General features: G+C 41.2%; 1 protein-coding gene and 1 long non-coding RNA gene across 27 annotated transcripts in view; one reads left to right on the forward strand and one right to left on the reverse strand.

The window, feature by feature from the left end:
- phka1a (phosphorylase kinase, alpha 1a (muscle)) overlaps positions 1-21,080 on the forward strand; it is a 44,366-nt gene extending 23,286 nt beyond the window's left edge. The window contains exons 19-36 of one of the 20 annotated variants that reach the window (XM_037759707.1): positions 2,069-2,230; positions 2,315-2,409; positions 2,516-2,661; positions 4,101-4,254; positions 8,098-8,256; positions 8,328-8,457; positions 10,481-10,582; positions 10,672-10,787; positions 12,565-12,600; positions 12,885-12,920; positions 14,437-14,472; positions 14,617-14,652; positions 15,575-15,604; positions 16,618-16,662; positions 16,874-17,035; positions 19,431-19,484; positions 20,513-20,713; positions 20,797-21,080. In XM_037759707.1, the coding sequence (XP_037615635.1) occupies positions 2,069-2,230; positions 2,315-2,409; positions 2,516-2,661; positions 4,101-4,254; positions 8,098-8,256; positions 8,328-8,457; positions 10,481-10,582; positions 10,672-10,787; positions 12,565-12,600; positions 12,885-12,920; positions 14,437-14,472; positions 14,617-14,652; positions 15,575-15,604; positions 16,618-16,662; positions 16,874-17,035; positions 19,431-19,484; positions 20,513-20,713; positions 20,797-20,970 (1,874 nt within the window). In that variant the 3' untranslated portion in view covers positions 20,971-21,080. The other 19 variants (XM_037759708.1, XM_037759710.1, XM_037759709.1 and 16 more) reach the window with 19 other exon arrangements.
- LOC119482260 lies at positions 1,939-18,713 on the reverse strand. 7 transcript variants are annotated; one of them, XR_005205380.1, is made up of 3 exons: positions 18,309-18,713; positions 5,514-5,516; positions 1,939-1,948 (listed from the first exon to the last, which is right to left on the reverse strand). It is a non-coding gene; the product is annotated as an uncharacterized LOC119482260 (long non-coding RNA). The 7 variants fall into 7 exon arrangements; XR_005205374.1 differs by lacking the exons at positions 1,939-1,948; positions 5,514-5,516 and adding exons at positions 11,170-11,183; positions 15,121-15,122; XR_005205377.1 differs by lacking the exons at positions 1,939-1,948; positions 5,514-5,516 and adding exons at positions 13,184-13,195; positions 14,218-14,227.
- Positions 21,081-22,904: the final 1,824 nt, after the last annotated feature.

Consider the following 22,904-nt stretch of genomic DNA (forward strand, 5'->3'; position numbering starts at 1 on the left):
CCCCATCCTCTCTGTGTTGTTGGTTGTTAAATGTTTCTCAACCTTGGACTTATGGGACGCCTTATTGCTGTTAAATATAAGCTTTAGTTGCAGACGTCATGTTTGGAGAAGGTTGAGAAACGCTGCTTTGCTCGTGTTGCATTTAAAACAACCAATCTCAAATTTAACGATAGTAAAGTTTTGGACCGAGTCAGACATTAGTAAAAACATTCACAGTTGTGCATGTTTTAAAGGGACTGTTTGTAACTTCTTACACGTGTAAATCAATCCAGGTCGGTGTCCCATGCGCGCTCGCGTGTGGCTACGCTGTTCAGACTCAGACTCCAACACAAAATACAGTGAATCACCAAAACCTCTTGGTTGTATCTAGTGAAGCCCGTCTGATAATCAGTGTTGGCCGCGGTCGGAGGACGCGGGGGAGACCGTAGCTTTGGTCTCCAGGACCGGAGTCTCTGCTGTACTCTGCTCCTCTGCCTGCTTGCCTTCACTCAGCATGCTCCACCTCTCACGTGCATGCGCGCACACTCCACACTACAGAAGAGTTAGTTTAGCTCTGAGAATATCTAGTGAATGTACAGTAGACGTTTGTGCAGAAATAACTGCTGCAGCTCCTCCAGACCAACAGAGGTTTCCCGTGTCTTGTGAAGTGACGGGGCTCCGCAGAGAGAAACGTTATCGTCTCCGACCAAAACTCCGGTGTCTCCCTGTTCCCTCCGACCGCAGTCGGGAGGCTGAGGCAGGAAAAGCCAACACTAGTATCAGCAGTGATTCATGGAGAGACCTTCGTCTGGTCAGCTAACATTACTGCCAAGCAGCTGAATTATAGATTATATTGTGCTTTTAGCTGACGTGTGTCGCCTCACTGTTTTGAGCGATGCTCGTTCATGTCTATGTAGAGCGAACACAAACGCTAGCAACAGGACGCTGACTTTAGTTGACTTAACGGCCACAGGTGTCGCTGTTAACAAGCATTTCTGATTCTTACAAACAGTCCCTTTAAATGTGAATGAAAATTGAATCGTGATCTCATTGATCAAAATAATCGTGATTATCATTTTGACCATAATCGTGCAGCCCTCCTGCGTTCAGTGCACGTCTGGCATCATTCAGCATACATGCATGTTTTAAAATGGCTTGTCTGACAGCCGCTGCCTGTTGGTTGAATGTATGTGCGAGCATCACCATCTACAAAGTTTCAAAAACAGATAAAAGCTATTCCTAAAATGAATAAATCAACACTGATTGATATTCCCATGAGTGCACAATAATAGTAAAAAAGATTTAGGAACATTTTAAATTGAAGATATTTGATCAAAACAACCCAACATTAGTTTGATTGACATTCCCTGGATTGCAAAAAATAAACATGATTTGGGAAAATAAAAAAAAAACTAAGCGATCGTTTTTGATTGTGAATGATGAAGCCTTGTTTTAATCAACACAGTATAAAGGGTCAATTCACCCAAAATCTGTGTGTATGTAGCCATGCATATAATGTTGGTTTTATTGTGTATGGTGTTTTTTAAAAGCATGAAGAATTTTCATTTAAAAAGTTCAGCAGAATGTCTTTATAACACTTTAAACAAGATTTTAACTTCTGTACAATGTAGCTTCTAAACCGTACAGTATGAATGGCTAGATACCACTGAGTATGCATGGGAAAATATGTGCTTTTTTGGGGTGAACAAACCTTTTTATGAACGGCATGTTATAAAACTAGAAGGGCACTCGGAGAGCACAGACCTCCGCCAAGGCCGTTTACATTCGGATATGCTCCAAAATTGAATGGGTTCTTCCTCGGCCCATGTTACACCCTTCCACCACGTTTCATGAAAATTGGGCCAGTAATTTTTTCGTAATCCTTCTGACAAATAAACCGGAAACATAAAAACCCTGGCGGAGGTAATAATAACACTAATAATAGTAATAAATTAGATATGTTTTAATTCTTTGAATAATGTAGATAGTTTAGTTTAAATGCTATGTTTCTCTGGGATACCAGACGGGTGCCCCCCGTCTGTTTCCATTTTCTGTCTCAACCTCTGTCCTTTTTGTCCTCGTCCCCCAGAGGCTGACGACCTGGCCCAGTACCTGGACCACCTGTTGGCTCACGCTGCCCCCAAGAAGCCCAAACGGCAGGTGGGAGGTCTGGGGAGGTTCAAGGCTGTGGCCACCAAGACCAAGGAGATGGTGTCTCTGATGAACAAGGCTCAGGACCTCGACGTGCACAGTGAGCGGATCCGTCACCTCGACACAATATGACACCACAAAACACCAAATCCTAATCCAGACTACTCTGTTTTGTTCTGTCCAGACGTCAACATGTACCTGCCCAACAAGCTGTTCCGCTCTCCTCAGCCTTCCCTCAACCTGAACCTCAAAGACTCCTCTACACCGCAAGAAACTCAGGTGTGTTTTCATGTCCTTTAATCTCAATGTTGTTTGCTTTTTATTCATCCTCCATCGATCATCCAGCCGCAGCTTTATCTCTCCTCCTCCTCTCTCCGTCCTCCAGACTCCGGAGGTGACGGTCTCACCAGAGAGCGGTATCCCCAGAGACGCCAGCGGAGGCATCGACTACGTCGCTTTGGTCCAGCTGCTGAAGGACACACAAAGTCTCCAGGACCAGGCTGATATACTCTACATCCTCTTCAAAGACAAGTGAGATGCACAGTTTTATTGGGCTCTATTGTGACATGTTATGTCAGTCTTAAACATTTTTCCAAATATTCACAGCAAGGAAACACATTTTCTGCTCCGCATCAACTTGTTTTGACTGTTTTCGACCATTAGTCCTTATTTTTCTAGTGATTTAGCGTTATAACATAGAATTGTGTCTGAGTGGGGCAAAAGTTTCTGTACATCCCCATAGTAGCAGAGATGCTGGTGCGTTTTTAAGATGGTAGCTTGTAGAGCTAGATCAGGGGTCAATAACCTGTGTCTCTTCAGCTCCTCTCCAGTGACTCCCTGTGGAGTTTTTAAAAATGGAAATGAATAACTGTTTCTTGTTTACATTTTCATTTTTATTTATCACTGTTGTAGGTCTATGGTACGACGGTACGACGGAGTATTAGGGCCACATTGAAGGCAAAAATAAATCTGAGATTTCGAGAATAAAGTAATAATATTATAAAGTAGTAATTTTACGTGTCATTTTCTTTTTTTCTCCTAAAGTTATGACTTTATTCTCATAATACTACGACTTTATTCTCGTAATATAACAACTTTTTTTCTCGTAAAGTTATGACTTTATTCTCGTAATATTAAAACTTTTTTTCTTGTAAAGTTATGACTTTATTCTCGTAAATTAAGACTTTTTTTCTCATTAAATTATGCCCTTATTCTAGTAAATTACGACTTTTTTTCCTCGTTAAATTATGACCTTATTTTCGTAATATTACGACTTTTTTTTTCGTAAAGTTATGACTTTATTTTCGTAATATTACGACTTTATATATAATATATAAAGGAGTTCCAATAGAATATTAAAACAATATATGGTATGAAATTAATAGTATTGCAGCAAAAAAACCTGAATGAAAGTGTCTTATGTGTTTTTATAGGGCTGTCAATTCATTAAAATAGTTAATTGTGATTAATCTCAAAATTAATCACCCATTTTTATCTGTTCAAAATGTACCTTAAAGGGAGATTTGTCAAGTATTTAATACTCTTATCAACATGGGAGTGGACAAATATGCTGTTTTAGTGAAATGTACATATATATTTATTAATGGAAATCAATGAACAACACAAAACAATGACAGATATTGTCCAGAACCCCTCACAGGTATTGCATTTAGCATAAAACAATATGCTCCAATCATAACATATGATACCAGTATCTTCACTTTAGCTTTAAAACCGAGCCCGCTACGACCTAAAAATCGCAAGTTGCGTTAATGTGTTGAAGAAATTAGTGCCGTTAAAACAAATCGGCGTTAACGTGTTATTATCACGTTAACTTTGACAGCCCTAGTTTTTTATTTACCGTATGATCATCTTCAGGATTCATACTTGAAGTAGACTAAAGGTTCTGTCAATAACTTGGTAAAGAAAAGTAGAAAAAGTGCTGTGCTCTGTGTTTATTTTGATGACAGGGGCATGGACTGGGACACTCAACTGCACGGGAAAGGCTCCACCGTGAGGTCTCTGCTGTCTGACCTTTACGAGAAGGCAGGTGAACTCAAACACTGGGGCCTCATCAGGATGATCTCTGGCATGCTGAAGAAGAAGGTGGAGGAGCTCGACTCGGTACGACACACACACACACACACACACACACACACACACACACACACCACACACACACACACACACACATACACACTACGTGAACGTAGACACAGTTATAAATATATCAGGGTGACATTCACTGAATAGTGTTCCACTCTGCCAAGGAGGTAATGTTTTCTTGCAAGTTACTCAGTGTGTATGTAAAAATGGTGGAAAATCCAGTCATGCGCAGCTGATGAGTGAAAATTATGTTTGGTAGTATTTAAAGGTGCTGTTGGTAACTTCTTACACGTATAAATCATTGCTGGTCGGTATCCCATGTGCACTCGCGTGTGGCTACGCTGTTCAGACTCAGACTCCAACACAAACTACACGGAAGCACCAAAACCTCTTGGTTGTATCTAGTGAAGCCCGTCTGTTAAACAGTGTTGGCCGCGGTCGGAGGACGCGGGGGAGACCGTAGCTTTGGTCTCCAGGACCGGAGTCTCTGCTGTACTCTGCTCCTCTGCTCCTCTGCCTGCCTTCACTCACACACCGCGCTCGTTCTCACTCTTTCGCTCCACTCTCACGTGCATGCGCGCACACTCCACACTGCAGAAGAGTTAGTAGCTCTGAGAATATCTAGTGAATGTTCAGTGGACGTTTGTGCAGAAATAACTGCTGCAGCTCCTCCAGACCAACAGAGGTTTCCCGTGTCTTGTGAAGTGACGGGGCTCCGCAGAGAGAAACGTTATCGTCTCCGACCAAAACTCCGGCATCTCCCCTGTTCCCTCCGGCCGCGGTCAGGAGGCTGAAGCAGGAAAAGCCAACACTAGGATCAGCATTGATTCATGGAGAGACCTTCGTCTGGTCAGCTAACATTACTGCCAAGCAGCTGAAATATAGAGTGATATTGTGCTTTTAGCTGACGTGTGTCGCCTCACTGTTTTGAGCGATGCTCGTTAGGGAACCAATACTTCAGTACCAAGACGATGCCAAAATTTTAAAAAAGTGACGGTACTCTTTTTCTACAGTACTGAAGGTACCGTACGATGCCTGTAATGGTCATTGGTAGGGATGTGACAGTGAGGAAAATGTTCCCACCGGTTAATAAACTTGTGACATACCGGTGTTTCGATTACACCGGACATTTTACAAGAAAAGATGACGGTCAACATGTGCAGAGCGCTGACTCTGATCTTTACCGTCGGGTGGTGGTGTGTCTGGCCTCTCAGGTAGAGCTTTTGCTGCGGGGCTCCGCTGCGGGGGTCTACCTGGCTGCGCTGCTCCGTGCACACCGGCTGTAACGGCTCCATCTACCTCGCGATGATTACCTCATTAACGTTATGGTTCCCTTATAGCATTGAGATTAAACGTGAAACTTTGCCAAATAGGTGCGTTTGCTTTTCACTTCAACAATAAATCCTCTGCCTCCTGCTCCTGCTACTCTGAGCTGACAGACCAGATGCGTTCACGGTCAGTATGTAGTGTCTGTCGTCTGACTATCGATTGATAACATGTCGCTGATACGCCAAAATGAACAAAATGGGTCAATTCTTTTTATTTATTACTTAAAGGCTACATGCCTCTGTTTTTGTAATGTTCAAATGTTTTTAATAAAAGAGTACATGTTGAATTACATGGGATTTATTGTTGTTGGCTTTTTTACCATGGTATCGAATTTGGTATTGAGAATCGTGGAAATTCGCTGGTATTGGTATCGACTACTAGATTTCTGGTATCGTGACATCCCTAATACGCGTTCATGTCTGTACTGCACGAGCAACACTGCTGACTTTCATTGACTTAACGGCCACAGGTGTCGCTGTTAACAAGACATTTCTGATTCTTACAAACAGTCCTTTTAAATAATAATTTCTTCCTGAAGAAGGCAGCGTGCCAAAGCGTTGACCTTTAGAGCTTTAAATAAAAAAGCCAGAGCCTCACTTAAATAGGTGTGTCATTTCAGTGTCTATTCGTCATCAAAAACTATAAAAACAAAAAAAAAAGGTCCTAAAGGGAAGTTTGCAGGGCAATCAAGTCAAAACACAATTGAAGTGAAATAAATGATGTTTGGGGGTTTACAGTTCTCTTCATATGCTCTTTAGTTTTTAAATCCATATAAAATGACACTCTGTACTCTCATTTCTTGGGTCATTATCAGAATTTCAAATACTTTATTGATCCCCGGGGGAAATAGGGACGTTACAGGTGCTCTCTTATATATATATATATATATATATAAGCATAAAGAAATATAATAACACAATATATGTAGAGTAATAGAAATAAATAATAGAAATAAGAAATGTGAAATTTGTGCATCAAACACATACAAGATATAACCACAGTGTAAATAAGTAAATAAAAAATGCTAACAAGTGGGATCTATTAAGTGTGTTAGATATAAATGCAAGAATAGTACACATAAGAATTAAATAAGAATATTTCTTGAAATATAGAATCTAAGTACAGTATTGCACAGTTGAATTATTGCACACATTATTCTGTCAAAGGATATATTTTCTCTCTTTCTGCATACTTTATATTCTTAAACATACCTGCATATTGATTTGTCTTTCATTATTATTTTAAATTAGGGCAAAGGTTAGGGCAGATAAAGATCAGGCAGCATATTAATATTATTTGTATTATACTATTTATAGAATTAGATTACAGTGCTGGCTGCGTAGGATTGTTTCCAACTCGTGTGATCCAAACATTTCCGATAACTCCAGAGCGTTATAAAGTCCAAAAGTCAAATGTATAGAAAAAGCATTCGCAAAATGTTTTCATCTAACGAAATATTCTACTTCAATCCATATTTGTTGGCGTTTAGCCTTTCAAAAACAACATTTTCACTGCGGTCAAATAATAGTTTACGCTCCCGCTTGCCACACTCAAAGGGAGCAACAGTCCAGAAGCCAAACATCTTCAGTTTACACCCAGCAGAGTGTGACAACCACAAAATATTATTTGATTCACAAAAGTTCATTTGATTCACAAAAGTTCGACTAATCAAATAATCGATTAACAAGCTCTATTTTAAAAATGCAGTTACATACATTTGTGGTCAAATTCAAGACAGACTGAATGTGTGTGGACAACTTTATCTACAGGCTAAAACATGAACTTTCAATGTATTTCATCTCCAGAACCAGGGAAGCTTGAAACGCTCCAGAACTGGGAATGTTAAAGGGATAGTTCACCCCAAAAACATATTAAAAAAGCAAATTACCTCCAATACAATAGGTTCATCTGAGCCGTCTGTGAAAGCATTTCAATTCTACAGCAACGGAAGCTTTTGAAGTCTTTAAAAGAAGCAGAAAATGACTAACAAATGTATCTTAACAGCTCATGCTGCATATTCAAACTGTTCACTCGCCTCGTGTTTTAGATTTTCAACTTGGCGATTCGTAACATTGACATTCAAATTCTAATAATAATGATATTATGCTATTTGTGGAATTAGATTCTAGCGGTGGCTGGAATAGGATTGTTTACGACTCCTGTGATCCAAACATTTCCTAAAAAAAAACTCCAGAGCGTTGTAAAGTCCAAAAGTCATAATGTATTGAATAAAGATAGATGTAATCGTTTCTAAAATTCACAACATGTTTTTATCTAATGAAATATTCTGCTTCAGTCTATTTTTGTTGGCGTTAGACCTTTCAAAAACAACATGATCACCTTTTTTAGGGTGATGACGTCATATAATTTGACGACAGACATTCAAAGCATCATTCAAAAACCTCCATAGAAGCTTTGAATGTAAAAAAAACGTCGGTACATCACTAGTTAAAATCTGTATTATCATAAACGGTTTATATTCTTGAACATCATCTGCCCCCTCTTTTCTGATTGGTTGGGATCTGTCCATAGGCCTGCTCCGATTTGTTGGCGCATCAGAAGCACCTGACAGTGGGCCTGCCTCCCGAGCCCAGAGAGAAAACCATCACCGCTCCCATCCCTCCGGATCAGCTGGCCGCTCTCATCGACGAGGCCAGCGACAACAACATCAGCGTGGCCATCCTCACGCAGGTGAGTCACGTCCTTCACCATCACCTGGTCAGTCACGTCTTCCTCTTTAATCCCTCTTTCCCCTCCTCCAGGAGATCATGGTGTACCTGGCCATGAGCATCAGGACTGAGCCCAGCCTGTTCAGCGAGATGTTCAGGCTCCGTATTGGTCTCATCATCCAGGTCATGGCCACCGAACTGGCCCAGTCGCTCAACTGCTCAGGTAAGGAAGGAAAGAGAGGAAGAAGATCATAGTTTAACTACCCGTTATTTTCTCAATGAATCAATTAATAGTTTGGTCTGTCAAATTTTAGCGAATTGTGAAAAGTGTCCAGTTAAGTTCCCAAAAACCCACAGCAGAGTGTGAAAACCAGAAAAAAAATCACTTTTATGAAGCTGGAACCAGGGAAATTTTACGAAAAAAAAAAATGGTTATTTGATTCACAAAAGTTGTTGCAGATTAAATTTCTGTTGATTAACTAATCGAGTAATCGCATAATAAACTAAATTTTAAAATTACATGCATTTGTGTTTCTGTGGTCGAATTCAAGACTGAAAATGCATGTTGTAGCCTGTAGATGAAGTTGTCCACAGGTTTTCACACCTGCAATGTATTTTAATCTCCAGAGAAACGCTCCTTGATTGATGGAGGCAAAGAAATTAAAAAAGAGGAAGGTAAATCCGAGTTGTCATTAAAGATAGGGAGGACCATGTTGACCATGTTTGAAAGTAGCATCACCTCAGGAGCTCCGTCTAAATACCCCCCCCCCGCTCCCCTTGGGGTTCCTTCCAAGGCAACACTGGTAAAAGTAAAGGGACAGTGTGTAATATTTTGGGGGACCTATTAGCAGAAATGTAATCTAATATTCATAACTGTGTTTTTTCTAGTGTATAGTCACCTGAGACTAAGAATGTTTTAGTTAGTTTAGGATGACTCCTTCATATCTACATAGGGAGCAGGTCCTCTTCACGGATTCCTCTTCATGTTGCTCCTCCATGTTTCTACAGTAGCCCAGAACGGACAAACCAAACTCTGTCTCTACAGAGAGACTTTCACGTTTTTACGTTACGTGAAGGCCACCGTAGTTCTCTGTGATCCGCAGAGTGCTAAACCGTGGTACCGCCAGCCGCCGTCTGACTTCTGTTGCTCCTAAAGTAGAGTTATTATGGTATGGATGGCCTCTCATAGGGATGTCACGATACCAGAAATCCATTAGTGGATACCAATACCAGTGAATTATTAAAAACATTTGAACATTACAATCAACAGAGGCATGTAGCCTTTAAGTAAGAAATAAAAATAATTGACCTATTTTTTGGCGTATCAGCAGCAAGTTATCAATCGATAGTCAGACGACGGGCGCTACATACTGACCGTGAACGCATCTGGTCCGTCAGCTCAGAGTAGCAGGAGTAGGAGGCAGAGGATTTGTTGTCGAAGTGAAAAGCAAACGCACCTATTTGGCAATATTTCACGTTTAATCCCAACGCTGTAAGGGAACCCTAATGTTAATGAGGTAATCGCCGCGAGGTGGATGGAGCCGTCACAGCCGGTGTGCAGGGAGCAGCGGCGCCAGGTAGACCCCCGCAGCAAAAGCTCTACCGGAGAGGCCAGACACACCGCAACCCGACAGTAAAGATCAGAGTCAGCGCTCTGCACATGTTGACCGTCATCTTTTCTTGTAAAATGTCCGGTGTAATCGGTAACACGGTGTTGTCACAAGTTTATTAACCGGTGGGAAATTTTCCTCACCGTCACATCCCTACCAGTGACCATTACAGGTATCGTACGGTACCTTCAGTACTGTAGAAAAACAGTACCGTCACTTTTTTAGAACTTGGGCATCGACTTGGTACTGAAGTATCGGTTCTCGTGACATCCTTAGTCTCTGAACGAGGCGAACGGCGTTACTACGGTTTTGCACTCGGTGGCTCACGTTACCTCAGTCTTGGAAAGGGAGAAGTGAGCAGAGGGGTACTCATTTGGTTGCAATCTGCAACCACACCACCAGATGTAGCTAAATCCTGCGCACTGTCCCTTTAAGACTTTCTGATATAAGTTGGATCAAAAACTTTACTCTACTCACTTAACAGCATTTTGTTCATCAGACCTTTTTTCAAACAGTAATTGGACTTGGTTATTTTGCCATATTGCCTGCTTCTTTCTGACTGGTAAACCGTTCCTCTCTTTTACTGGCTCTTGAACTGGCACCATTTTGTGTGTGCGTGTGCGTGTGCGTGTGTAGGAGAGGAGGCTACAGACAGTCTGATGAGTCTCGGTCCATCAGAGCTGAAGAATCTCCTCCACCACATCCTCAGCGGGAAAGAGTTCGGAGTGCAGCGCAGCGGTCAGTCCACCAGTCATCAAATCCAGTCAGATGTTGCTGTTGTGAGGTCGCCATCAAGTTGACTTTCTTTCCCCCCGCCTCCTCCACAGTTAGAGAGCTGGATGCCGGCGTCAGTCCCGGCATTTCCATCCACCACCTGGGCAACGTGGGCGCCACCAAGAGCGAGAGAGCCGGCATCAGCAAACTGAAGAGCGACATGAAGATGGTAGGAACCCCACAACACGCTTCTCACTTCCAGCTGGAATATAGTAGTTCATAATTATACACAGTAGAATTACATTTTTAAAACACAAAATTAACTCATGTGTTTTTTTTAGGACTGTAGAAGGAGTTGCCCATTTCAGCAAAAAGATATCCTGATTAAAAAAGCGAATAAAATAATCTTTAAAATCTTTAAGTGCTTTGAAAGTACTTTAAAAGCGGAGTGTAGGTGATAAAACAAGCTGTTTATCACCAAAACAGGTGAAGTGTATTGGTACTAATCTCCAGTGTGTCATTCAAAGTGCCGTTGAAATCAAAAGTATAATGATGAGGAAGAGTTTGGGGTTAGAGATTAAAGGGATAGTTCAGGTGTTTCCCAGTCGGGTTGTATGAGGTACTTCTCCATAGTCAGTGTATTACCTACAGTAGGTGACGGTCGGTACGCCCCAGTTTAGAGAAACAGACAGGAGTACCAGCACAGGAGCAAAGAGATGTACTGCTGTAGACGGGGGCAGCAGAACGTATTTTAGGACGATATATTTAGAATATTTTCACTGGTTTACCTCGCCGTCAGACGGCTTTACAGTCTATGTTTCCAACAGGGAACTGAAGCCGTTATCTATGCTCTCCTCAAAGCCACCAGACTCCATTGGAAAAAACAATAATTTTACCTCGTAGAACACAGGGGGTTGCTGGTCTACCGCTGCTTCGATCGGTTAGTTTGTTTGTGTCATTGTGTGACTTTGGTGAATCTGAACTAACCATTGTGTGACTTTGGTGAATCTGAACTAACCAAAGTTACACAATAACACAAACAAACTAACCGATCGAGGCAGCGATAGACCAGCAACCCCCTGTGTTCTACGAGGTAAAATTACTGTTTTTTCAATGGAGTCTGGTTGCTTTGGCGAGAGCATAGATAACGGCTTCAGTTCCCTATTGAAAAGGGCTGTCTGATGGCAAGGTAAACCGGTGAAAATATTCTAAATATAGTGTACACTTAAAGGTCTCATATTGTATAAAGTGAGATTTTCATGTCTTTTATATTATAAAGCAGTTTTAAGTGCTATATAAATACTGTTAAACTATCAAAACGCTCAATATATGGAGAGATACACACAGCTCGTATTCAGAAATTGTGCTTTTGAAACAAGCCCTTAGGATTTCTGTCCATTTGTGATGTCACAAATATACAATATTTAGACCATTACACAGTTTTAAACGTAAACATTCTAAATGCGTCCCAGTTTATTTCCTGTTGCAGTGGATGTAAATAACATTTGCTGACAGGAAGTAAACATTAACCCAAACTGTTGCCTTGCAACGCAATTCCGTTGCAATTCCGTTGAAATTCACTAAAATGGAGCGTTTCAGACAGAGGGTAAATACAGGTATATTCAGGCAGACAGTATGAGGAAAATAAAGTTGTTTTTTTTAACATTACAGCATGTAAACATGTTCTAGTAGAAACACAAAATACAAGTATGAGCACGATATGGGACCTTTAAACTGATATTGATTTTTTTAGGTGTCTAAAATCCGTTCTGCTGCTGCCCTCGTCCACAGCAGTACATTGCTTTGCTCCCGTGCTGGTACTCCTGTCTGTTTCTCTAAACTGGGGTGGTGCTGACCGTCATCTACTGTAGGTAATACACTGACTATGGAGAAGTAGCTCATACAACCCCACTGAGAAACACCTGAACTATCCCTTTAAGGCAGATAGAGGATCTTATTTGGAAAATATTGTGCTTTTTGGCAAACTGACTTTTGTCTTTTCACAGCTGGAACACAGGTTGTCTTTGACGGATCCGAGTAAGGTGATGATGATGATGAAAATGGGTGGTAATTCACCTCGCTGATGCTGATAGGGAAAATAATAGTGGAGAAATGAAAGCTGCATCGGAGGGGGAAATAATTGAGAAAAACTGTGAAACGGATTGTTGATAAATTGAGGAGGTTTGGATGGGAAATGTAGATTATTGCCCTGAAAAAAAAATCATAAATAGGTTGAAATGAATTCATTAATTGATGGGTTTGAGTTTTAAATAAATCACGAGAGCAGCTGGTTGACTGATTTATTTACGTGGTTTCTGTGTTGCAGGCGGAGCACAGGTTGTCAGTGACGGATCCATTTAAGGTGATCACATGAAGGAATATTAACTATCGCAGTATTATGTCTGTTTCTTTCTTTCTCTCTTTTTGCTGTAAAAACATCATCAGTTATTGATAAATGAAGTAGACATCCAGAATATGCTGTAGGTGTTAATCCATCTTCCATGTAAACATCACCGATCAGATCTTTCTCCGTAGCTGTCCTAGTTTCTGTCCCGGAGCTTTCAGCTGCTTCACACAGCCTTCATCATCAGATGGAGGATGCTCATCTGTACATGTTCAAACTCGTTGTGTGTGTGTCTCAATTCAGATACTTCCGTTGGTACACTTCCATGTGGTATTCTGTCACTTCCATGTAGTACTCTGTCACTTCCATGTAGTACTCTGTCACTTCCATGTAATACTCTGTCACTTCCATGTAGTACTCTGTCACTTCCATGTAGTACTCTGTGTACTTACTTGTGTAGTGCGTGAATTTTTATATGGTAGTTGTCTCTTCTTCTTCTTCAGCTTCAACCTTCAGCTTCTTCTTCAGCTTCATCTTCTTCAGCTTCTTCTTATTATTATGCTTCAGCTTCTTCTTCTTCTTCCTCTTCTTCAGCTTCAACCTTCAGCTTCTTCTTCAGCTTCTTCTTCTTATTATTCTTCAGCTTCTTCTTCTTCTTCCTCTTCTTCAGCTTCAACCTTCAGCTTCTTCTTCAGCTTCTTCTTCTTATTATTCTTCAGCTTCTTCTTCTTTTCTTCAGCTTCAGCTTTTTCTTCTTCTTCTTCTTCATTTTCAGCTTCTGTTTCTTGTTCTTCTTCTTCTTCTTCTTCTTCTTCATCTTCAGCTTCTGTTTCTTTTTCTTCTTCTTCTTCACCTTCTTCTTCTTCTTCTTCCTCTTCTTCTCCCTCCCCTTCTTCCTCTTCTTCAGCTTCAACCTTCAGCTTCTTCTTCTTCAGCTTCTTCTTATTATTATTCTTCAGCTTCTTCTTCTTTTCTTCAGCTTCTTCTTCTTCTTCTTCTTCTTCAGCTTCTTTTTTTCTTCTTCTTCTTCTTCTTCATCTTCAGCTTCTGTTTCTTCTTCTTCTTCTTCTCCCTCTTCTTCTTCTCCTTCTTCTTATTGTCTTATTGTTCTTCAGCTTCAACCTTCAGCTTCTTCTTCTTCAGCTTCACCTTTCTTCAGCTTCAGCTTCTACTTCTTCTTCTTCTGCTTCTTTTTCTTCTTCTTCTTCTTCTTCTTCTTCTTCCCTTATGAGTACACCATCCGGGTGCTCGTAGTGCACTTCATTTTGCCGTATTTGTCAGTGTGAACACACAGCAAATGTAAGTACAGAAGAACGTGAATTGAGCTACTTTTTGGAGAATGAACTGTGAAGCTTTAAGCCGACATGGATGAGAAAGATTGAACATGTACGGAACAAACTCCATCTGCTGATTAAGACCGATTAAGCGAGCAAGTGGTTGTAGAGTTGAAACTGTTTCGCCGTCTGCAAGGTCACGGATGAATTGTCGGGCTCAACGTCATAACGCTGCTTGTTTTGTCTTTGTTTCGATCCAGGAACCCAGGTTGTCTTTGACAGATCCGGTTGCAGAGGTAATGATGATGATGATAATCAGAGGAGTTAATTCACCTGGCTGTAGAGCTGTGTGGATTCAATGATGTTGAGAAGGATGTTATTCATGTGTCATGTGGCTTTGGCTGCGGAAAAGGAAATTCATTGTGTTTGCTCTGTTGCAGATGGACCGCAGGGTGTCTTTGACTGAAATAGTTAAGGTGATGATGATGATGATGATGATGATGATGATGGAATTCATAAATGAGAGTCTGTAAGAAGCGAGGAAGGAGTAGATGCTGAGATTTGATTGTAGCTGTTGGTGAATTAGATCAAACTAATTAATACAGTTAGTAATTACATTTAAAGGTCCCATATCATGCTCACCTTGAGGTTCATACTTGTATTTTGTGTTTCTACTAGAACATGTTTACATGCTGTAATGTTCAAAAAACACATTATTTCCCTCATACTGTGTTCCTGAATATACCTGTATTTACCCTCTGTCTGAAACGCTCCGTTTAGTACATTTCAACGGAATTACAATGGAAATGCGTTGCTAGACAACAGTTCGGGTCCATGTTTACTTCCTGTCAGCTGATGTTATTTACATACACTGCAACAGGAAAACTGTGTAATGGTCTAAATATTGTATATTTGTGACATCACAAATGTACAGAAATCCTAACAGCTTGTTTCAAACACGCAATTTCTGAATACGGGCTGTGTGTATTTTTCCGTATATTGAGCGATTTGTAGTTTAACAGTATTTATAAAGCACTTAAACCTGCTTTATAATATAAAAGACATGAAAGTCTCACTTTTTACAATATGGGACCTTTAAATGTTATTCTGATGCTGATGCAGAGGGAGCTCAGGTTGTCTTTGACAGAGCTCATCACAGAGATGATGATGGTGATGGTGATGGTGATGATGATGATGGTGGTGGTGGTGGTGGTGTCAGTGATTAGACTTTATGTAGCTAATTGAAAAGGATCCATAACTGCCTCATAAAGTATGCAGCAATTGCTTAAAAGTGTTTGTAGGGTTTGAAAATATAAATATGAGGAACAATCAAGGTCCTGTTCTTGGGTTTCGAGTTTAAACGGGTTCATTGGTGGATTCTTTTTGTCTCCATTTCAGCTCGACCAGTCACTGACCTTCCCTCGCAAGGGTGACAACAATAACAACGACATTTTAAACGTGGTTTTTCTGGGTGATGATTCATCTGAAATATTAACATGAACATCGACTAAAAGTCATGGAGCAGATCATATGAACCATTAACACTCTGCTGCTTGTATCTTTAATCTAGCAGGGCTGTCACTTTAATAGCTGTAGTTGACAAGTATTTATTGTTATTGTACTCCGATTCCAATTGATTTATTTTCCTGATTAATTATTTGGTCAACATAAGGCCAGAAAATAGTCACAAGTGGTGTTTTGTCCAGTCAACAGTCCAAAAGCCAAATATATCCTATTTATTTTCATTTAAGTCGAAGGAGAGCATTCATTTATTTATTCATTTATTCATTTATTTATTTATTCATTTATTCATTTATTTATTTGTACATAAACAAGTTTTCAAATTTCTTTCCAATACATTTTCTCTTGATCAACTAATTAAATTAAATGAATTGGCTCATTGTTTCAGCTGTAATTTTTTTATTTAAGATAAATTATTTATTTTGAGTAAACTTTTCAAATAGAATTGAATTGTATTTGAAAACCAAAATGTATTTAAACAAACTTCCAGAAGGACACGGGGAACTTTAAAGTATTTAAATTCTCGTCCTTTAAATGAAATGGACACTGGGCCGCTTATCTCTTTGTCAAATTGCTGCTAAATGATGAAGTTTGGTTAAAGTTTCACGCGTGTGCGTGTGCTGAGTTTGGAGGCCTCTTTCTCTGAAACTTCAACAATAGTGAATTAATCTGTTTATGTACCCGTCATATTGTTTTATAACCTCATTTCTATCATCCTGATTGTGATTCATGCATGATTTGACTCTTAATCTACAATGTAAGAAGGAGCCAGAATCCACTGGCTTTGGGGTTGTTGTGTTGTCATCGCTGTTTTAATTTCTCATCCATTGATCTCCCTCCATGCCCAGTTTTGTGTTTCTTCATTTTCTGCATCTTTTTTTGTTTCTCTCCCTCCTTACTGCTCGTTTCCTGCCTCTCAGAGCATCCGATCTCAGTCTCTGGACATAGAAAACTTTGAATCTGGGGTAAAGACTATTAATTATTAGATATGTATATGTATGTATATGTTGAGTTGTATACGCTTAATCTAATGCAGTTCAATAGAGAGCTGATAAAATCATCACTGAGGTCAGATTTGGAGTCTGGCTGCTTTATGCCTCCAAAGAGGGAGAGGCCGCTGTTCTTCCACAGCAGACCTTTAAATGATTGTTTCTCGTTGTTGTCCTGGCCGTTCAGAGGTACAGGCTGCCGTCCATAGAATCTCTGGACATTCCGGAATGCATACCGGTTGCCAAGGATACCAGACACGGCCAATGGCTGCGCAGGAGGCGTCTGGACGGAGCGCTGAACCGAGTCCCTGTCGGCTTCTACCAGAAAGTCTGGAAGATCCTGCAGAAGGTCAGTTCAGACAAACTACGTTTACACATCGATTCTTACATTCTGAACTCTTTCTGATTTTTTAGAAGCATTTAAAGGCCATGTAAAGAAGATATGTTTCTAAACACATTATAAATGTTGGAAAACAGTTACTGAAAAGACTGTGAACAATGTAGTACTGGATTGTGGAGTTAGACTGTTAAACTGTTTTTGGCCAGTTTTGTGTTCAAGATGTTTTGGGCGGGGCTGAAATCATGACTCAATGACCCACTGGAGCCATCCTTAGCATGACCCCGCCCGTCTTCACAAACCTGGGTTTTGAAAGGCAAAAGAGAAGCCCAGGAAAATGTCAAAGTGTCAGAGTATGGAGTACCAGGACCACGGATGTCTTTAAGACTACCAAGACCACAAAAGCAAGCACTTTGTCCACGGCCATGGGAAGCGGCGAGGTCCGGGCGGAGGTCGCTGTAAAGCTTGCGTCCGCGAAGCCACGAGCCATCTTCGCCCCGAGCCTTTCGAAGCCGACCTAGAGCCGGTCGCAGCACACCGCCTCGGAGGAAATGCGCCCGGCGGGGGCCGGCCAGCGCCGGGGAGAGGTCCCACGCGGGGATCCTCCCACACCGATTGGCCGTCCCTAACCCGCCGAGTTGCGGACCCCACCCGTTTACCTCTCAACGGTTTCACGCCCTCTTGAACTCTCTCTTCAAAGTTCTTTTCAACTTTCCCTTAAGGTACTTGTCAACTATCGGTCTCGTGCCGGTATTTAGCCTAATGGTACGTGTCCACAGGCTCCGTCCTTTCCACGCTTCCCATTCATTGTCTATGTAAGCAGCCGTACAATGCATTCTGGTAGCGTGGCGGCGCGATTCGAGAAAGGGAGCGTCACAACGCCTGCTCCTTATTTGCATAAAGTTGAGGGCTAGTCTACTTTATGCAAATCACGGGGCGTCCGACGCGACTCGACGCCTCTCAAAACTCCCGAGAATTTTTTTAAATAAACGTCATCGATCCAAATTAAAGACAGATTCAGCAACTGCATGGATTATTTCTCGCCTCAAATGTTCTCAGAAAAACATTTCGGTGAACTATTTTCGTGAAATAAGAGAAGAAAGTTTCCAAACGAGCCTCCATACTGGTTCCGGTTTGAAAGCTGGGAGCAGCGGCAGCCCACGGAGGGAAGGCGTTTGTCCAATCAGGAGCCTAGAGCCTTGTTTCTAGTGACAGCCCACCAAGCGTCCAATGCTGGGAAGCGGCGCGTCCCCTCGCGATAAAAAATGCCCCTGTGGACACGTACCATTAGATGGAGTTTACCACCTGCTTTGGGCTGCATTCCCAAACAACCCGACTCCGAGAAGACCGGACCCCGGCGTGACGGGGGCCGTTACCGGCCTCACACCGTCCACGGGCTGAGCCTCGATCAGAAGGACTCAGGCCCCCGAGCGACACCGGGCAAGCGGTCTTCCGTATGCCACAATTCCCCACTCCGCCCGTTGGACGGGGCTCTTCCCTCTTCGCTCGCCGCTACAGAGGGAATGCACCTTCCCTTCTTGTGGGCGTGGTTTAAGCACCTTCAGCGGACACGCCCCTCTCAGAGCAGAGAATACTTCTTATCATTTTATGATTTTGAAAGTTTAATTTTATATACTTGCCGATTTTTTTAATCATTCAAATTTGGCTGGGTGGTTAGTGACACATTTTTTTGTGGTGTGACGAACCCAGAATGCAGATTTATTATTGCTTCACACGGACTTTAAAGTACAAAGATATGAAGTAAAAGTCATGAAATTGCCAAAAAAGTTATAATTTTAGCATTTATGTAGAAACAAAAAAAACATTAGTGGGGTTGTTTGAGGTACTTCTCCATAGTCAGTGTATTGCTTCAGTAGATGAGGGAAACAGACAGGAGAACCAGCACGGGAGCAAAGTAATGTACTGCTGTGGACGGGGGCAGCAGCAGAACAGATTTAAGACACCTAAAAGAATCTATATCAGTTTAAGTATACACTATATTTCGAGTATTTTCAGCGTTTTACCTTGCCGTCAGACAGCCCTTTCTAACGGAGAACTGAAGCCGTTATCTATGCTCTCTACGAAGCCACCAGACTCCTTTGACAAAAACAGTAATTTTACCTCTTGACTTCGGTGTTTTAAAGGGTTAGTTTGGATTCACCATCACTCAATGACACAAATAACCTAACCGATCGAGGCAGCTGTAGACCAGCAACCCTCGTGTTCTATAAGGTAAAATGACTGTTTTTGTCAATGGAGTCTGTTGGCTTTAAAGAGAGCACAGAACACGGCTTGAGTTCGCCGTTGGAAAGGCCTGTCTGATCTCTTCAAGCCAAATTATTTCTAAACTGGGGCTTTGAAATATAACACATTTTGTACATAAAGTAATAACCACATTGTCTTCTAGTGCCATGGTTTGTCCATAGAAGGGTTCGTCCTTCCGTCTTCAACCACCAGGGAGGTAAGAGACCCACTTGATTATTGTCCACAGAAAAAACAACAACATTCTGGTGATTTACTTCTTGTTTTTCCTGATCTCCTTTCCCCTCCTCCTCAGGTTTTGTTCATGTCACTTTATAACTTAAAGCCATACACTAGGTTTGGAGTTCAACAGCATATTATAAAATCTCAAACCCCTTGGAGTCCTGTATGAAATCTATTACAAAAGTTCTAAGTAATAATTTAATATTTAAAAGCTAAAAAAATCTTTAAAGAACTCAGAATAAAGGTTTACCCGATAGATAACATATTTGCCATTTAGATTAATGTGCTTTAACAAACACTTGCCAGCCAATCAGGATTTATTATTTTATTTGACCATGTTAATATAAATAAAGAACATAAAATAATTCATGTTTCCGGTAATAAATGATCAGCAACTTTCATGTTTAGAGACATAAATTATAATCAGTATTAAAGGTCCCATATCATGCTCATTTTCAGGTTCATACTTGTATTTTGTGTTTCTACTAGAACATGTTTACATTACATGTAATGTTCAAAAAACACTTTATTTTCCTCGTACTGCCGGCCTGACTATGCCTGTATTTACCCTCTGTCTGAAATGCTCTGTTTTAGCGCATTTTGACGGAATTGCGACAAAATTGCAACAGAATTGTGTTGCTAGGCAACAGCTTGGGTCCATGTGTACTTCCTGTCAGTTGATGACATTCACATACACTGCAACCAGGAATAAACTGGAACACATTTAGAATGTTTACGTCTAAAACTGTGTAAAGGGTCTAAATATTGTATATTTGTGACATCACAAATGGACTGAAATCCTGACAGCTTGTTTCAAACGCAGAGTTTCTGAATACGGGCTGTGTGTATTTCCCTGTGGATTGAGCGTTTCGATACTTTCACAGTATTTATATAGGACTTAAGCCTGCTTTATAATAAAAAAACATGAAAATCTCACTTCTTCATAATATGGGACCTTTAATCCTCCACTGAAAGATGTCTTGACAGTATCTTGTCCCCCTCCAGATGACACCAGGAGAGATCAAATTCTCCGTGCACGTGGAGACGGTGTTGAACCGCGTCCCTCAGCCTGAGTACCGGCAGCTGCTGGTGGAGGCCATCCTGGTGCTCACCATGCTGGCCGACGTGGAGATCCCGAGCATCGGCTCCATCATCCACGTGGAGAAGATCGTCCACCTGGCCAACGACATGTTCTACAAGGATCAGGTGAGCAGGACGCCAAGAGAAAGAAACATATGGAGGATTATTTTTGTGATCAAGTAAATCAGGATTTCCTCCTTCTCTTCCAGAGGGACCTGGGAGCAGAGGAGCACATCCTGGAGCGGGACCCGTCCACCGGAGTGTGCCGGCTGCTGTACGACAGCGCCCCCAGCGGCCGCTTCGGGAGCATGACCTACCTCACCAAGGCCGTGGCGGCGTACGTGCAGGACTTCCTGCCCGGCGGCTCGTGCGCGGTGCAGTGAGAGGACGAGCCGTGAAACCGCAGCAGGGGTGAAACCACTCGGTAGAAAATCAAAGTTAAAGCTCAACGTTTTTCACATTAAAATAACAATAAATGAACACATGAATAGGATGTGTTGTATACTGTCACCGTGTGTTAGTCTAGACCAGGGCTCAGCAACCTTTACTATCAAAAGAGACATTTTAGGAAAAAAGAAAAAAAAATTGTCTGGAGCTGCAAAACATTTGATCATCGTGATGAAGGTAACACAGTTTATAGTCTAGGTATATAGTATATACGTCTAATGCAGTGAGGGCCAAAGTGACAATGTACTACGGAGTATTAGGGCCACATTGAGGGGAAAAAATCATAACTTTACGAGAAACAAGTCGTAACATAACGAGAATAAAGTCATAACTTTACGTGAAAAAAAGAAAATAACAAATAAAATTACTAATTTATAATATTATGACTTTATTCTCATAATATTATGACTTTATTCTCGTAATATTATGACTTTATTCTCAAAATATTATGACTTTATTCTCATAATATAATGACTTTATTCTCAAAATCTCAGATTTTTTTTTTTTTCCTCAATGTGGCCCTAATCCTGCGTCTTACCGTCGTACCATAGACCTACAACAATGATAAATAAAAATGAAAATGTAAACAAAAAACAGTTATTTATTTCCATTTTTAAAAGTCCCCAGGGAGCCACTGGAGAGGAGCTAAAGAGACACATGAGGCTCCGGAGCTGCAGGTTGCTGACCCCTGGTCTAGAGTGTAACAGTTTTATTTCTAGGCTTTATGTGAAATCAGATCAAACTTTAACAACATAAACTGTGAGAAATGTTTTTAGATACAAACTTTGTGTTGAAGGGGCATCGACGCCTGCTCACCATGCAAAGTCTCCAACGTTCTGGCGTCCTTGTCTCCATGGCAACCCCCTCTTCGCCTGTGCTCAGGTCACACATACATACTTTACACAGAAATGTCACTAAAAACACTGCGTGCACTGTAGCATTAGCACACATTTGGTGTTCTAGTCATGGACAGATTATGAGACAACGGGGTTGGGTTCAGGGTCTTTATGTGTCTCTTTTTGGTTGTTTGCATTTCTTCGTGGTCTTTTTGTATCTCTTTGAAGACGTTTTGCATCTCTTTTTGAACATTGTGCATCCCTTTGTAGACGTTTTGCATCCCTTTTTGGTCATTTGCATCTCTTTTTGGTTGTTTTACACCTCTTTGTAGATGTCTCCAGTCTGGTTTTGGTTGGTTGCATCTTTTGTGGTCTTTTTGTGTCTGTTTTGGGGGTTTTGAGTCTCTTTTTGGTCATTTGGCATCTCTTTACAGACGTTTTGCGTCTCTTGGTCATTTTGCATCTCTTCACGGCCTTTGTATGTCTCTCGTTGGTTGTTTTGCATGTCTTTGTAGACGTTTTGCGTCTCTGGTTGTTTTGCATGTCTTGTTAGTCGTTTTGCATCTCTTCAGGGTCTTTGTGTGTCTTTTTGGTCATTTTGCTTCTCTTTTTGGTTGTTTTGCACCTCTTTGTAGACGTCTCGGGTCTGGTTTTGGTCGTTTTGCATCAGTTTGTAGAAGTTTTGCGTCTCTTTGTGGTCGTATTCTGTCTCATTTTGTTTCTTTGTGTCTCTTTTGGGTTATTTGGTGTTGTGGTTGTTTCATGTCTCTTTGATTCTTTGTGGTCGTTTGATGTCTTTTTATTTGGTGATTTTGTGTCTGTGACTTCCCAACAAGAAATGTGAGCACTCCAAACAGAGGCTCTGGCCCACGGGCCCCCCTAACCTGATGGGCCCCGGGCCTGTGCCCAGTTAACTCGTTCATTAATCCGTCCATGACTCTAGTGAGTATTTACTGCAGCAGGACAGTAAACTCCAAATAAACTACAATGCCCACGTTCATTTTAATACGGAGCACCCAGAACAGCAGTGTGGC

Source organism: Sebastes umbrosus, chromosome 22, assembly GCF_015220745.1.
Source record: "Sebastes umbrosus isolate fSebUmb1 chromosome 22, fSebUmb1.pri, whole genome shotgun sequence".
Lineage (NCBI taxonomy): Eukaryota > Metazoa > Chordata > Actinopteri > Perciformes > Sebastidae > Sebastes > Sebastes umbrosus.